Source organism: Gobius niger (assembly GCF_951799975.1).
Source record: "Gobius niger genome assembly, chromosome: 5".
Lineage (NCBI taxonomy): Eukaryota > Metazoa > Chordata > Actinopteri > Gobiiformes > Gobiidae > Gobius > Gobius niger.
The window spans coordinates 14,637,372-14,653,966 of record NC_136856.1 but is presented as its reverse complement, the minus strand read 5'-3'; the positions used below and the strand labels follow the sequence as shown (position 1 = coordinate 14,653,966).

At 42.3% G+C, this 16,595-nt stretch overlaps 3 protein-coding genes across 3 annotated transcripts; all 3 read left to right on the top strand.

Moving 5' to 3' along the window:
* Positions 1–375: 375 nt before the first annotated feature.
* Positions 376–2,814, top strand: LOC306963762 (protocadherin alpha-3-like; the record flags this gene model as incomplete). The annotated part of the gene is made up of 1 exon (XM_079557456.1): positions 376–2,814. A coding segment is annotated over exon 1 (2,370 nt), but the record flags the coding sequence as incomplete, so codon positions are not given.
* Positions 2,815–3,974: 1,160 nt separating this feature from the next.
* On the top strand, positions 3,975–9,956 carry LOC306963534 (uncharacterized protein). Its single transcript, XM_079557108.1, has 2 exons — positions 3,975–6,605; positions 7,499–9,956. The coding sequence occupies exons 1-2, from the start codon at positions 4,238–4,240 to the stop codon at positions 9,916–9,918; spliced, it is 4,788 nt and encodes a 1,595-aa protein (XP_079413234.1). The 5' UTR covers positions 3,975–4,237; the 3' UTR covers positions 9,919–9,956.
* A 535-nt stretch (positions 9,957–10,491) lies between these two features.
* LOC306963533 (uncharacterized protein) lies at positions 10,492–16,110 on the top strand (the record flags this gene model as incomplete). The annotated part of the gene is made up of 2 exons (XM_079557107.1): positions 10,492–13,038; positions 13,738–16,110. The coding sequence occupies exons 1-2, from the start codon at positions 10,681–10,683 to the stop codon at positions 16,108–16,110; spliced, it is 4,731 nt and encodes a 1,576-aa protein (XP_079413233.1). The 5' UTR covers positions 10,492–10,680.
* Positions 16,111–16,595: the final 485 nt, after the last annotated feature.

Below are 16,595 nucleotides of genomic sequence, written 5' to 3'. Positions count from 1 at the left end.
TTATTTTTATTTTTATTTTTATTATTATTTTTGAACCGGGATGGCGTATTGAAAGCAATGCATCAAAAACTTGGGGTTGGAGGAGTGTTGCAAGGTTTGTACAGCCCGACCGCTGTTCGTGATATTTAAGGTTAGATCAAGTTGGGAACGAAAATGTGCGTACAAAGGGTTTGTATATATTGGTTGAAAGTTGTGCATTATGACTTGTATATATTTCACGAGAACTTGAAGCCAATGGCACAATTTAAATAATCGGAGAAAATGCTCGCCGGTTTATCCGCCACAGGGCGGCAGTACTTCTCATAGAAACCCCTGTCCCTCCTCACGGAGCCTTTTGTTCCTGTTCAGCTGAAGCGCAGTGGTCACTTGGATCCTGCGCGTCTGTGGATTATTTGGAGGTCCTCTGGCTGTTTAGTTTTTATTCAATCAAATTAACCTTTGCCAATGGAAATGAAGAGGCCATATCTAGCGGGAAACTGCTCGTGGATCGCTTTGTGCTCGGCTCTGCTGCTGGTTTTTGGACCGCGCGCTTTGGCTCAGATCAGATACTCTGTTCCCGAGGAGGTGAAGGACGGGACTGTTGTTGGAAATGTGGCAAAGGATCTTGGTCTTGATGTTTCCTCGTTGGGTGAGAGGCGGTTCCGAGTTGTTTCTGGAACGAATGAAGCTGTTTTTGACGTAAACCCTGATAATGGCGCTTTGTTCGTCAACGGCCACATTGACCGAGAGCAGCTGTGTCAGGGCAGCGGGACGTGTCTGATGGAGCTGAAGGTTCTGGTCGAAAACCCTTTGGAGATTCACTATGTGGTTGTAGAAATCACTGATGTCAATGATCACGGTCCAAGATTTCCTAAAAATAACCAAACGTTTGAAATCGGAGAGAACACTTTACCAGGAAAACGATTTCAGCTTCACTCTGGCCATGATCCTGACGCAGGAATGAACTCAATCCGCACCTACACTCTGTCTGCAAATGAGTATTTTAACATTAATATTCGAGAAAGTGATTTGGGCAAAACTCCGTTTCTCGTTTTAAAGAAACCATTAGACCGTGAACAAAGCAGCAAACACACTTTACTTGTTACCGCTGTTGATGGAGGTAAACCTCAAAGATCAGGGACTCTAAATGTCACTGTTGTTGTTCTGGACAGTAATGACAATAAACCAGTGTTTAGTCAAGAGGTTTATGACATTACTTTACAGGAAAATGCAGAAGTAGGAACCGTTGTAATTAGGCTCAATGCAACTGATGCAGACGAGGGGATTTATGGCGAAATTGAATATAGTCTGAGAGAATCGTTGATTCAAAGGGTAAAAAACATTTTTCATTTAGATAAAATGACAGGAGAAATTACAACAAAAATACCGATTAATTATGAAGAAAGCAACCGATATGAATTAGACATAGAGGCTTCAGATAAAGGCACGCCCCCACTGACTGGTGAATGTAGAGTCATTATTAAAATCATAGATGTAAATGATAATGCACCAGAAATAGATGTGACGTCACTGTCAAACACAGTGTCTGAAGACTCCAAACCTGGGACAGTAGTTTCGCTCATTAGTTTTTCAGACAAAGACTCTGGAGTCAATGGTAAAATCATTGCTCACATAACAAACAACGTGCCTTTTGAGCTCAAACCCTCCTATAAAGAAAACACATATTCAGTTGTCACTAAAGATTTCCTGGACAGAGAGGAGGTGTCAAATTATGACATAACAATAAAAGCCTCTGACTGTGGGGAGCCTCCTTTATCAACCACTAAAACTCTCAGTATTCACATATTAGATGTAAACGACAACAGTCCACAGTTTGAACAGAGCCCTCTGTACTTTTATATTGTAGAAAATAACGTGGCAGGAACGTCACTGTTCTCTGTCACTGCTACAGACAAAGATAAGAATGAAAATGCAGATATTTCCTATAATATCGTGCGAACAGGACACGATAAAGACGTAGCGACTTTCCTGAACGTGAACGCTGAAAATGGACACATTACGGCTTTGAAAAGCTTTGACTTTGAGACATTAAAGTCGTTCCAGTTTCAAGTCGTGGCCTCAGACTCTGGGACTCCGTCACTGAGCAGCAACGTGACAGTGCACGTGTTTATATTGGATCAAAACGACAACGCTCCAGTCATTCTGTATCCAGTCAGCTCTAATGGCTCTGCTGAAGGAGTGGAGGAGCTCCCCCGCAATGTGAACGCAGGACACTTGGTGACTAAAGTCAGAGCCTATGACGCTGATATCGGATATAACGGCTGGCTGCTGTTTTCACTGCAGGAAGTGACTGACCACAGTCTGTTTGGGTTGGACCGCTACACAGGACAGATCAGGACACTTCGCTCATTCACAGAGACAGACGAGGCCGAGCACAGACTCGTCATACTGGTCAAAGACAATGGCAACGTGTCCCTCTCAGCTACAGCTACTGTGCTTGTCAAAGTGGTGGAGCCCAGAGAGGCTTTTGCAGCTTCTGATGTGAAGAGCTCCGCTAAAGACGCTGAGGACACTAATGTGACTTTTTACCTGATGATAACTCTGGCCTCGGTCTCAGCTCTGTTCATTATCAGTATCATTGTGCTGATTGCAATGCAGTGCTCCAAGTCCAGCACTGACTACACCTCCAAGTACTTACAGGACACAAACTATGACGGGACTCTGTGCCACAGCATCCAGTACAGATCTGGAGACAAGCGCTACATGTTAGTTGGACCCAGAATGAGCGTAGGATCCACTATAGTCCCAGGGAGCCAAGCCAACACTCTGGTGCTGCCTGACAGGAGGAGGCCCTCTGAGGAGGTAAGATCTTTTTCATTTTTTTTTTTATTTTTTTTAAAGAGAACACTTTGTCTTTTATTTTTTTCTTTACTGAAATATATATATATTCTCAGATCATGGTATAGTATATTGTTGGTCTTATGATTGTTGTCCATGGTGCTGAATTATTAATTTTCAATTCATTCCTTATAACAGCTCTTACACTTTGCATTTAATACAAATGCAAAGTGATACTGTTAAAAAAAACAAAAAAACAAAAACAAATAAAAGCAAAGTGAAAATATTTTTGTGCTTTCAGCGTTATTTTGTTTTTTATTCATATAACTTAATTTTTTACGCTGATTATTCTCGCATTTGATTTCACTAAATCCACATTTTATGGCACTTTGCTGAAGTTGTCAGGCCTCAGTTCAATCGCTGTCCATGGTTCTGAAAGACATGTCATTTTTACCTCGTAAACAATATCTCAATATTCATGAACATGAATATTGAAAATGAGTGGAATAAATTTCAATACATATAGTTTTACTGACTAATATTTACTGGCTCTTCCTCTGTTCTTTGCCGCGAGGGGGCACTCCTCCATGCATTAGCCGCGGGTCCAACATGACTTCTTCCCGCCTTTCGCCTTTAATATCAAATTGAGAAGTGTTAACAGCTCTCGGTTATTTTATGCTTTCACTGAAGAGTAAAATACAGCGATTCGACATAATTTTTTGTGAAAGGATTTATTAACAACCAGCTTCACAATATGGTCACTTGTTTGCGACTCTTGTACTTTGTGGACGGCGCGCAGGGTCTGATCAGGTGGGTGGTGATTAAATACATTTGATCAGTGTCAGCCACTTACAGCATCGAATAACAAAGAAGAATTAAGGCATATTACTTAAAGAATCTTGCTCGGTTGTGGAAAAATATGCCTGACAATTTTTTTTTAGTCCGAAAGTATTTTAGGTCAGAATTAATAATGCTGGTTTGATTGTTGATTAGAAATGTTCACCGGTTACACAATGATTTTCCTATGTGGCTGAACAGTAATTGTTAAGTAGATTCATTTTTTTTCTCCGATAAAACCCTAATTTGATACTTAGAGTATTTAAAGGGCTGTGATACGCTTGGAGTTGGAGGAGTGCTGCGCAGTGTGTAAAGCCAGACCACTGTCCGTGACACTGTAGGACAGAGCAGGGTGGCAGCATATTTTTATGCATACAACAATCTGTTTTAAACACGTGTCATGCGTATATTTGTTTGAGGACACAAAGGAGTTATTTATTTCTTGAAGATCTGTGCTCTCCACGGGGCGGCAGTACTTCACATAGAAATCTCATTCCCTGTCCCTCCTCGCGGAGCCTTTGTTCCTGTTTAACTGAAGCGCAGTGGTCACTTGTATCCTGCGCATTGGTGGATTATTTGGAGGTCCTCTGAGTTCTTATTTCTTATTTAGTTAAATGGACTTATGGCTTTGGAAATGAAAAGGCAATATTTCGCAGGAAGCTGCTCGTGGATCGCTTTGTGCTCGGCTCTGCTGCTGTTTTTTGGACCGCGCGCTTTGGCTCAGATCAGATACTCTGTTCCCGAGGAGGTGAAGGACGGGACTGTTGTTGGAAATGTCGCAAAGGATCTTGGTCTTGATGTTTCCACGTTGGGTGAGAGGCGGTTCCGAGTTGTTTCTGAAACGAATGAAGCTGATTTTGAGGTAAACCCTGACAATGGCGCTTTGTTCGTCCACGGCCACATTGACCGAGAGCAGCTGTGTCAGGGCAGCGGGACGTGTCTGATGGAGCTGAAGGTTCTGGTAGAAAACCCTTTGGAGATTCATTATGTGGTTGTAGAAATCACTGATGTCAATGATCACGCTCCAAGATTTCCTAAAAATAACCAAACGTTTGAAATTGGAGAGACCACTTTACCAGGAAAACGATTTCAGCTTCACTCTGCCCATGATCCAGACGCAGGAATGAACTCAATCCGCACCTACACTCTGTCTGCAAATGAACATTTTGACATCAATATTCGTGAAAGTGATTTGGGCAAAACTCCGTTTCTCGTTTTAAAGAAACCATTAGACCGTGAACAAAGCAGCAGACACACTTTACTTGTTACCGCTGTTGATGGAGGTAAACCTCAAAGATCAGGGACTCTAAATGTGACTGTTGTTGTTCTGGACAGTAATGACAATAAACCAGTTTTTAGTCAAGAGGTTTATGACATAACTTTACAAGAAAATGCAGAAGTAGGAACCGTTGTAATTAGGCTCAATGCAACTGATGCAGACGAGGGGATTAATGGTGAAATTGAATATAGTCTGAGAGAATCGTTGATTCAAGGGGTTGATAACGTATTTAAATTAAATAAAATGACAGGAGAAATTACAACAAAAACACAGATTAATTTCGAAGAAAACAACCGATTTGAATTAGACATAGAGGCTTCAGATAAAGGCACGCCCCCACTGACTGGTGAATGCAGAGTAATTATTAAAATCATAGATGTAAATGATAATGCACCAGAAATAGATGTGACATCACTGTCAAACACAGTGTCTGAAGGCTCCAAACCTGGGACAGTAGTTTCTCTCATTCGAGTCAAAGACAAAGACTCTGGAGTCAATGGTAAAATCCTCGCTCACATAACAAACAACGTGCCTTTTGAGCTCAAACCCTCCTATAAAGAAAACACATATTCAGTTGTCACTAAGGATTTCCTGGACAGAGAGGAGGTGTCAAATTATGACATAACAATAAAAGCCTCTGACTGTGGGGAGCCTCCTTTATCAACCACTAAAACTCTCAGTATTCACATATTAGATGTAAACGACAACAGTCCACAGTTTGAACAGAGCCCTCTGTATTTTTATATTGTAGAAAATAACGTGGCAGGAACGTCACTGTTCTCTGTCACTGCTACAGACAAAGATAAGAATGAAAATGCAGATATTTCCTATAATATCGTGCGAACAGGACACGATAAAGACGTAGCGACTTTCCTGAACGTGAACGCTGAAAATGGACACATTACGGCTTTGAAAAGCTTTGACTTTGAGACATTAAAGTCGTTCCAGTTTCAAGTCGTGGCCTCAGACTCTGGGACTCCGTCACTGAGCAGCAACGTGACAGTGCACGTGTTTATATTGGATCAAAACGACAACGCTCCAGTCATTCTGTATCCAGTCAGCTCTAATGGCTCTGCTGAAGGAGTGGAGGAGCTCCCCCGCAATGTGAACGCAGGACACTTGGTGACTAAAGTCAGAGCCTATGACGCTGATATCGGATATAACGGCTGGCTGCTGTTTTCACTGCAGGAAGTGACTGACCACAGTCTGTTTGGGTTGGACCGCTACACAGGACAGATCAGGACACTTCGCTCATTCACAGAGACAGACGAGGCCGAGCACAGACTCGTCATACTGGTCAAAGACAATGGCAACGTGTCCCTCTCAGCTACAGCTACTGTGCTTGTCAAAGTGGTGGAGCCCAGAGAGGCTTTTGCAGCTTCTGATGTGAAGAGCTCCGCTAAAGACGCTGAGGACACTAATGTGACTTTTTACCTGATGATAACTCTGGCCTCGGTCTCAGCTCTGTTCATTATCAGCATCATTGTGCTGATTGCAATGCAGTGCTCCAAGCCCAGCACTGACTACACCTCCAAGTACTTACAGGACACAAACTATGACGGGACTCTGTGCCACAGCATCCAGTACAGATCTGGAGACAAGCGCTACATGTTAGTTGGACCCAGAATGAGCGTAGGATCCACTATAGTCCCAGGGAGCCAAGCCAACACTCTGGTGCTGCCTGACAGGAGGAGGCCCTCTGAGGAGGTAAGATGATCGCAACCATGGACTTGTGTATTTATATTAAAAATAAGTAAATTAAACAATTACATTATGTTCTTAGTTTCAGGCGTTTTTACTTGTACATTGTTGAAACACTGTATTTGCACATCTTGACAATAGTTTTAAGTTGCAATTCAAACATAATTGAAAACTTAGAAAAGGAAATGGAAACATGTTCAGCGAGGAGAAATAATAAATCAAGACTGACATTTCCGCATCATTTATTTTTTATGATAAGCATTTTTTACTTTAAAGGATGCATTGTTTTAATTTATTCCCTCCAATGTACAACATCAATCCCAACAACTCATTGTCCTCAGACCATAAGCATGAACTTTCTTGTATTTGTTTCAAATAAACAAACAAACAAATAAACTATAGGCACAACATAAATCCTTTGAAAATAGTCCACTGAAGTTCACCATGACAACATTTCTTTCCTCTCCTTTTCTTTCATAGTAATTATTCATTTGAGTACAGTGTTTCTCTTGGAGTGTTTAGTCTTGGAGATTACACGTGTTATCGTTCAACGAATCTCTTGCGCACGCCACGTCTTTAGCTTATCTCTGTCTCTGGAAACGGAGGCTATTTATTGTTGTTAAACGACGGGAAATGTTGAGTTCAACGATTATGGTTTTCGGAGGCTCCTTCTGTTAAATTTATAATGCAGCACCCACGAAAGGCGCTTGGTGTCAGTGCGCGAGCAGGCATCACCGCACCCAAATCATTAGCATTCAGACCGCCCCTTAACAGAGCCTGGCACATTCGGAGTTGGGTCCATAAGCGACCAAGTTGACGTTTTAAAACAGCTCAGATTTTCAAGACTCTGACACATTCGTTTACACGTTTTTTTACTCGGAGTTGTTTAATTTTTTTGATGCACTTACGCGCGGCTTCGCTTTGTTTTGGATTTGAAGTTGCTGGTTGCGATGATGGAACAAAGGGCATCTAAAGCACAAAGGATGCGGCTGCTGTGGGCCATTTTTACATCTGCTGCGGTTTTGTGGGACGAGGCCTTTGCACAGTTGAAATACTCGATTGCTGAAGAAGTCAAGGCGGGGACACTTGTGGGGAACGTTGCAAAAGACCTGGGATTGGACAAAGGTTCGTTAAAAGACCGAAAATACCGGATTGTGACTGACGCGAAAGAGCCGCTGTTCCACGTAAATCCAGACGACGGCATGTTGTACGTGAGCCGAAAGATTGACCGAGAGGAGGTGTGTGAGTGGAGCAATACCTGCTTACTAAACCTGAAAACAGTCCTGGAAAACCCCCTCGAAGTTCACTACGTTTCAGTCGAGATACTTGATGTCAATGATAATTACCCCAGCTTCCCAGAAAAAGAAAAAACTTTTGATATTTCAGAATCCGTTTTAAGCGGGAAAAGCTATAAATTACAACCTGCGCAAGACCCAGACAGCGGTGTTTACTCTGTTCAACATTACAGGCTAAGTACAAATGAACATTTTCGTTTAGAAGTGAAGGACAAAGAATACGATGGCAAAATACCAATATTGATAGTACAAAAGCCTTTAGATAGAGAAACTACAGGGCGCCATTTGTTAGTGCTTACAGCATTAGATGGAGGTAAACCACCTAAATCTGGCGAGACTAATATTATCATAAACGTAATAGATGTCAATGACAACGCACCGATATTTACAAAAGATTCATACAGCATTAATCTCACTGAAAATAGCCCAATTGGAACAACAGTAATACAAGTAAATGCAACCGACATAGATGATGGCCCAAACGGAGATGTCGTTTACAGGTTTGGTAGCAGTGTGAATAGCGGATTGTTTAAATTGTTCGAAATTGATCAGGCAAGCGGTGAAATACGCGTGAAAGGGCCAATAGATTTTGAGCAAAAAGACACATATGAATTTGAGGTAGAAGCGTCAGACAAAGGTTTAGCCCCACTGACTACAGAAAAAAATGTGATAATTAAAATAATAGACGTGAACGATAACGCGCCTGAGATTGAAGTCACTTCGTTTTCCAGCTCCATTCCTGAAGACTCTCGGCCCGGGACCACTGTGGCTCTGATCAGTGTTAATGACAGAGACTCTGGGCTGAACGGGAAAGTGACATGTTCAATAGAGGGATATGTTCCCTTCACACTGTCTCCTTCTCTACAAGACAAAATGTTCTCACTCGTGTCTAAATCTGCTCTGGACAGAGAGACACAGTCAGAGTATGTTCTCTCTATAGTTGCTAAAGACCACGGCCAGCCCTCACTGAGATTTGAAAAGAGCATCATAATAGTAATTTCAGATGTGAATGACAACAGCCCAGAGTTTGTCCTAAAGCCATATAGTTTTTATATCACTGAGGGAAACGAACCAGGAGCGCACCTGTTTTCAGTTCAAGCTGTGGATCATGACGAAGGTGAAAATGCTCATATTTCTTATCATCTTTACAGAGATGGAAGTGAGGAAAATAAAGTGACTTCATTTCTTAATATTAACAATGAAAATGGCCAAATTACAGCTTTGAAAAGCTTTGACTTTGAGTTATTTAAGTCGTTCCAGTTTCAAGTCGTGGCCTCAGACTCTGGGACTCCGTCACTGAGCAGCAACGTGACAGTGCACGTGTTTATTTTGGATCAGAACGACAACGCTCCAGTCATTCTGTATCCAGTCAGCTCTAATGGCTCTGCTGAAGGAGTGGAGGAGCTCCCCCGCAATGTGAACGCAGGACACTTGGTGACTAAAGTCAGAGCCTATGACGCTGATATCGGATATAACGGCTGGCTGCTGTTTTCACTGCAGGAAGTGACTGACCACAGTCTGTTTGGGTTGGACCGCTACACAGGACAGATCAGGACACTTCGCTCATTCACAGAGACAGACGAGGCCAAGTACAGACTCGTCATACTGGTCAAAGACAATGGCAACGTGTCCCTCTCAGCTACAGCTACTGTGCTTGTCAAAGTGGTGGAGCCCAGAGAGGCTTTTGCAGCTTCTGATGTGAAGAGCTCCGCTAAAGACGCTGAGGACACTAATGTGACTTTTTACCTGATGATAACTCTGGCCTCGGTCTCAGCTCTGTTCATTATCAGTATCATTGTGCTGATTGCAATGCAGTGCTCCAAGTCCAGCACTGACTACACCTCCAAGTACTTACAGGACACAAACTATGACGGGACTCTGTGCCACAGCATCCAGTACAGATCTGGAGACAAGCGCTACATGTTAGTTGGACCCAGAATGAGCGTAGGATCCACTATAGTCCCAGGGAGCCAAGCCAACACTCTGGTGCTGCCTGACAGGAGGAGGCCCTCTGAGGAGGTAAGATAACACGGGTTCGTCCTCACACATAATGTTGAAAAATATTTGGCCACTGTGTAGTACAATATTTTTTTATTGTTTCTTTGACTGACTGAAAATATAATATTTAAGACCAGTGCGATCATGGGCCATAAAAAGTTACTCTACTGACACGTGATATTTATTTACGTATCTATGTATCCAATTACTGCAGATTTAAAATATATTCGCATTTTTATTGATCTTTTTGTACGTGCATGTATTCGTATATTTAACAGTATTTTTGGATTCAAACTTTGAAATTATTTGACACAAGTATATGTATTTTTAATTCACAAAACCCTTTTAAATAATAAATACGATCATTTTAGGTACGAAATATTAAACGAAGCATCCCTGAACAATTTTGCAAAGCGTTGTCTGTGTTGCGCTTCCCGTCCGAGCACTGTCCGTGGTGCTGAAAGACACACGAGGAGACACATAATCATGCTTGAATTTAAAACTTCTGTGTATGTTGAGTTTATATTTCTTTGAGAACATTAATTTCGGACTGTCAGCAGTGATTGTTCAGATGGGGCGTGATTCAATATATTGCATCATGTAACCACAGGGCGGCGCAACTTCACTGAGAACAGTATTTTCCATTATATCCCTCCCCTGCTTCTCACGGACCCTTTTGTTTCTGTTTTATTGGAGCGCAGTGGTCACTTGTATCTTTCCTTGCTGTGGATTTGGTCTTTTAGGGTTTGTGCTGTTTTAATGCAAAACTTACTGGAGTAGATTGCGAGCCAAATGGAGAGGCATTTTGTTCTGAGAAACTGCTCGTGGATCGCTTTGTGCTCGGCTTTGCTGCTGTTTTTTGGACCGCGCGCTGTGGCTCAGATCAGATACTCTGTTCCCGAGGAGGTGAAGGACGGGACTGTTGTTGGAAATGTCGCAAAGGATCTTGGTCTTGATGTTTCCTCGTTGGGTGAGAGACGGTTCCGAGTTGTTTCTGAAACGAACGAAGCTGTTTTTGAGGTGAACCCTGATAATGGCGCTTTGTTCGTCCACGGCCACATTGACCGAGAGCAGCTGTGTCAGGGCAGCGGGACGTGTCTGATGGAGCTCAAGGTTCTGGTAGAAAACCCTTTGGAGATTCACTATGTGGTTGTAGAAATCACTGATGTCAATGATCACGGTCCAAGATTTCCGAAAATTAACGAAACTATCGAAATAGCGGAGCACACTTTACCAGGAAAACGATTTCAGCTTCACTCTGCCCATGATCCTGACGCAGGAATGAACTCAATCCGCACCTACACTCTGTCTGCAAATGAACATTTTGACATTAATATTCGGGAAACCGATAGGGATAAAATACCTATTCTTGTGCTGAAAAAAATGTTGGATAGAGAACAAAGCAGTGAGCATTTCCTCCAAGTGAAAGCAGTTGATGGCGGTAAACCTCAAAAATCAGGGACACTAAATCTTACTATTATTGTTCTCGATATCAATGACAATAGACCGGTTTTTAGTCAAGAGGTTTATGAAATTACAACAAAAGAAAACACACAAGTAGGAACTTCAATATTTAGACTAACGGCCTCAGACCCAGACGAAGGAGCAAACGGAGAAATTGAATTTAGCCTCGCAAAAACCCTAAAGCAAAACATATTTAATATTTTTGAATTGGACAAAATAACTGGAAACATTATGATAAAAGGACCGATAGATTATGAAGAAAATGACTTCTATGAATTAGAGGTGCAAGCAGCAGATAAAGGCACGCCCCCACTGACTGGTGAATGCAGAGTAATTATTAAAATCATAGATGTAAATGATAATGCACCAGAAATAGATGTGACGTCACTGTCAAACACAGTGTCTGAAGACTCCAAACCTGGGACAGTAGTTTCTCTCATTCGAGTCAAAGACAAAGACTCTGGAGTCAATGGTAAAATTATTGCTCACATAACAAACAACGTGCCTTTTGAGCTCAAACCCTCCTATAAAGAAAACACATATTCAGTTGTCACTAAGGATTTCCTGGACAGAGAGGAGGTGTCAAATTATGACATAACAATAAAAGCCTCTGACTGTGGGGAGCCTCCTTTATCAACCACTAAAACTCTCAGTATTCACATATTAGATGTAAACGACAACAGTCCACAGTTTGAACAGAGCCCTCTGTACTTTTATATTGTCGAAAATAACGTGGCAGGAACGTCACTGTTCTCTGTAACTGCTACAGACAAAGATAAGAATGAAAATGCAGATGTTTCCTATAATATTGCGCGCACAGGACAAGATAAAGACGTAGCGAGTTTCCTGAACGTGAACGCTGAAAATGGACACATTACGGCTTTGAAAAGCTTTGACTTTGAGACATTAAAGTCGTTCCAGTTTCAAGTCGTGGCCTCAGACTCTGGGACTCCGTCACTGAGCAGTAACGTGACAGTGCACGTGTTTATTTTGGATCAGAACGACAACGCTCCAGTCATTCTGTATCCAGTCAGCTCTAATGGCTCTGCTGAAGGAGTGGAGGAGCTCCCCCGCAATGTGAACGCAGGACACTTGGTGACTAAAGTCAGAGCCTATGACGCTGATATCGGATATAACGGCTGGCTGCTGTTTTCACTGCAGGAAGTGACTGACCACAGTCTGTTTGGGTTGGACCGCTACACAGGACAGATCAGGACACTTCGCTCATTCACAGAGACAGACGAGGCCGAGCACAGACTCGTCATACTGGTCAAAGACAATGGCAACGTGTCCCTCTCAGCTACAGCTACTGTGCTTGTCAAAGTGGTGGAGCCCAGAGAGGCTTTTGCAGCTTCTGATGTGAAGAGCTCCGCTAAAGACGCTGAGGACACTAATGTGACTTTTTACCTGATGATAACTCTGGCCTCGGTCTCAGCTCTGTTCATTATCAGTATCATTGTGCTGATTGCAATGCAGTGCTCCAAGTCCAGCACTGACTACACCTCCAAGTACTTACAGGACACAAACTATGACGGGACTCTGTGCCACAGCATCCAGTACAGATCTGGAGACAAGCGCTACATGTTAGTTGGACCCAGAATGAGTGTAGGATCCACTATAGTCCCAGGGAGCCAAGCCAACACTCTGGTGCTGCCTGACAGGAGGAGGCCCTCTGAGGAGGTAAGATAAGACGGGTTCGTTCTCACACGTAATGTTGAAAATATTCCTTTGTCGTAAAATATTTCTATATTGGTGGTCACCGTTGAATTCTTTGAAATCCAGTACGATTAATTGATTCGTGAATCCAATTATCGCATGTTTAAAATGTATTTGAATTAGTTTTATCTGTTTATATATTCGTTTATTTATTTTGTTAATGTGAAACGCTTTGTCGGGTTGAGAAATATTTAACATCCTCATTTTTCCTTGCAGGCCCATGCAAAATTCACAAAAGTCTTTTCAACAATTCATAACATTATTGTACAGCGAAACATTAAATCATGCAGGCATATGAGCAATTTAGCAAAAAGTAGACGGTTTTGCGCACACTGTTGTCTTCGAGCGCTGTCCTTGGTGCTGAAAGACACATAATCACAGTATAATTTTAAACCTTTGCACATTTTGGGTATATATTTCTTTGAAGACATGAATTCAAGACTTTCAGCAGTGAAGGTTCAGATGGCATGATTAAATATATTATATCATGTGACCACAGGGCGGCGCAACTTTACTGAGAACAGTCTTTTCCACTATATCCCTCCCCTGCGCCTCACGGACCCTTTTGTTCCTGTTTTACTGGAGCGCAGTGGTCACTTGTATCTTGCCTTGCAGTGGATGTGGTCTTTTTGTAATTGCGCTATTTTAATGCAAAACTTACTGGAGTAGATTACAAGTCAAATGGAGAGGCATTTTGTTCTGCGAAGCTGCTCGTGGATTTCTTTGTGCTCGGCTCTGCTGCTGGTTTTTGGACCGCGCACTTTGGCTCAGATCAGATACTCTGTTCCCGAGGAGGTGAAGGACGGGACTGTTGTTGGAAATGTCGCAAAGGATCTTGGTCTTGATGTTTCCTCGTTGGGTGAGAGACGGTTCCGAGTTGTTTCTGAAACGAATGAAGCTAATTTTGAGGTAAACCCTGATAATGGCGCTTTGTTCGTCCACGGCCACATTGACCGAGAGCAGCTGTGTCAGGGCAGCGGGACGTGTCTGATGGAGCTGAAGGTTCTGGTCGAAAACCCTTTGGAGATTCACTATGTGGTCGTAGAAATCACTGATGTCAATGATCACGGTCCAAGATTTCCTAAAAATAACCAAACGTTTGAAATTTGGGAGCACACTTTACCAGGAAAACGATTTCAGCTTCACTCTGCCCATGATCCAGACGCAGGAATGAACTCAATCCGCACCTACACTCTGTCTGCAAATGAACATTTTGACATTAATATTCGTGAAAGTGATTTGGGCAAAACTCCGTTTCTCGTTTTAAAGAAAACATTAGACCGTGAACAAAGCAGCAGACACACTTTACTTGTTACCGCTGTTGATGGAGGTAAACCTCAAAGATCAGGGACTCTAAATGTGACTGTTGTTGTTCTGGACAGTAATGACAATAAACCAGTGTTTAGTCAAGAGGTTTATGACATAACTTTACAAGAAAATGCACAAATAGGAACTGTAGTAATTAGGCTCAATGCAACTGATGCAGACGAGGGGATTAATGGCGAAATTGAATATAGTCTGAGAGAATCGTTGATTCAAGGGGTTGATAACGTATTTAAATTAAATAAAATGACAGGAGAAATTACAACAAAAACACAGATTAATTTTGAAGAAAACAACCGATATGAATTAGACATAGAGGCTTCAGATAAAGCCACGCCCCCACTGACTGGTGAATGTAGAGTCATTATTAAAATCATAGATGTAAATGATAATGCACCAGAAATAGATGTGACATCACTGTCAAACACAGTGTCTGAAGGCTCCAAACCTGGGACAGTAGTTTCTCTCATTCGAGTCAAAGACAAAGACTCTGGAGTCAATGGTAAAATCATCGCTCACATAACAAACAACGTGCCTTTTGAGCTCAAACCCTCCTATAAAGAAAACACATATTCAGTTGTCACTAAGGATTTCCTGGACAGAGAGGAGGTGTCAAATTATGACATAACAATAAAAGCCTCTGACTGTGGGGAGCCTCCTTTATCAACCACTAAAACTCTCAGTATTCACATATTAGATGTAAACGACAACAGTCCACAGTTTGAACAGAGCCCTCTGTACTTTTATATTGTAGAAAATAATGTGGCAGGAACGTCACTGTTTTCTGTAACTGCTTCAGACAAAGATAAGAATGAAAATGCAGATGTTTCCTATAATATTGCGCGCACAGGACAAGATAAAGACGTAGCGACTTTCCTGAACGTGAACGCTGAAAATGGACAAATTACAGCTTTGAAAAGCTTTGACTTTGAGACAATAAAGTCGTTCCAGTTTCAAGTCGTGGCCTCAGACTCTGGGACTCCGTCACTGAGCAGCAACGTGACAGTGCACGTGTTTATTTTGGATCAGAACGACAACGCTCCAGTCATTCTGTATCCAGTCAGCTCTAATGGCTCTGCTGAAGGAGTGGAGGAGCTCCCCCGCAATGTGAACGCAGGACACTTGGTGACTAAAGTCAGAGCCTATGACGCTGATATCGGATATAACGGCTGGCTGCTGTTTTCACTGCAGGAAGTGACTGACCACAGTCTGTTTGGGCTGGACCGCTACACAGGACAGATCAGGACACTTCGCTCATTCACAGAGACAGACGAGGCCGAGCACAGACTCGTCATACTGGTCAAAGACAATGGCAACGTGTCCCTCTCAGCTACAGCTACTGTGCTTGTCAAAGTGGTGGAGCCCAGAGAGGCTTTTGCAGCTTCTGATGTGAAGAGCTCCGCTAAAGACGCTGAGGACACTAATGTGACTTTTTACCTGATGATAACTCTGGCCTCGGTCTCAGCTCTGTTCATTATCAGTATCATTGTGCTGATTGCAATGCAGTGCTCCAAGTCCAGCACTGACTTCACCTCCAAGTACTTACAGGACACGAACTATGACGGGACTCTGTGCCACAGCATCCAGTACAGATCTGGAGACAAGCGCTACATGTTGGTTGGACCCAGAATGAGCGTAGGATCCACTATAGTCCCAGGGAGCCAAGCCAACACTCTGGTGCTGCCTGACAGGAGGAGGCCCTCTGAGGAGGTATGGTAACACTGGTTTGTCCTCACACATAATGTTAAAAAATATTTGGCCACTGTATAGTACAATCTTTTTTGTTGTTACTTTGACTGATTGAAAATATTATATTTAAGACCAGTGCGATCATGGGCCATTAAAAGTTACTTTACTGAGACGTGATATTTATTCACCTAGTTATGTATCCAATTACTGCAGATTTAAAATATGTATTTATTCTTATTGATCTATTTCTTCAGGCATGTATTCGTTTATTTTACAGCATTTTTGGATTCAAACTTTAAAACATATTTGACATCATTATATGTATTTTTAAATTCACAAAACCCTTTTCATTAATAAATAAGTTTTAGGTGCGAAATATTAAACCAAGCATCCCTGAACAATTTTGTAAAGCGTTGTCCGTGTTGCGCTTCCCGTCCGAGCGCTGTCCGTGGTGCTGAAAGACTCCTGAGGAGACACATAATCATGCTTGAATTTAAATCTTCTGCGTATGTTGG

What these genes read in the sequence shown, in the direction of transcription:
- LOC306963534 (XM_079557108.1), top strand. Translation starts at nt 4,238, where the DNA reads ATGGCTTTGGAAATGAAAAGGCAATATTTCGCAGGAAGCTGCTCGTGG. An exon ending in GAGGCCCTCTGAGGAGGTAA is followed by an intron (nt 6,606 to 7,498) that starts GATGATCGCAAC and finishes TTTTTTGATGCA; the next exon opens with CTTACGCGCGGCTTCGCTTT.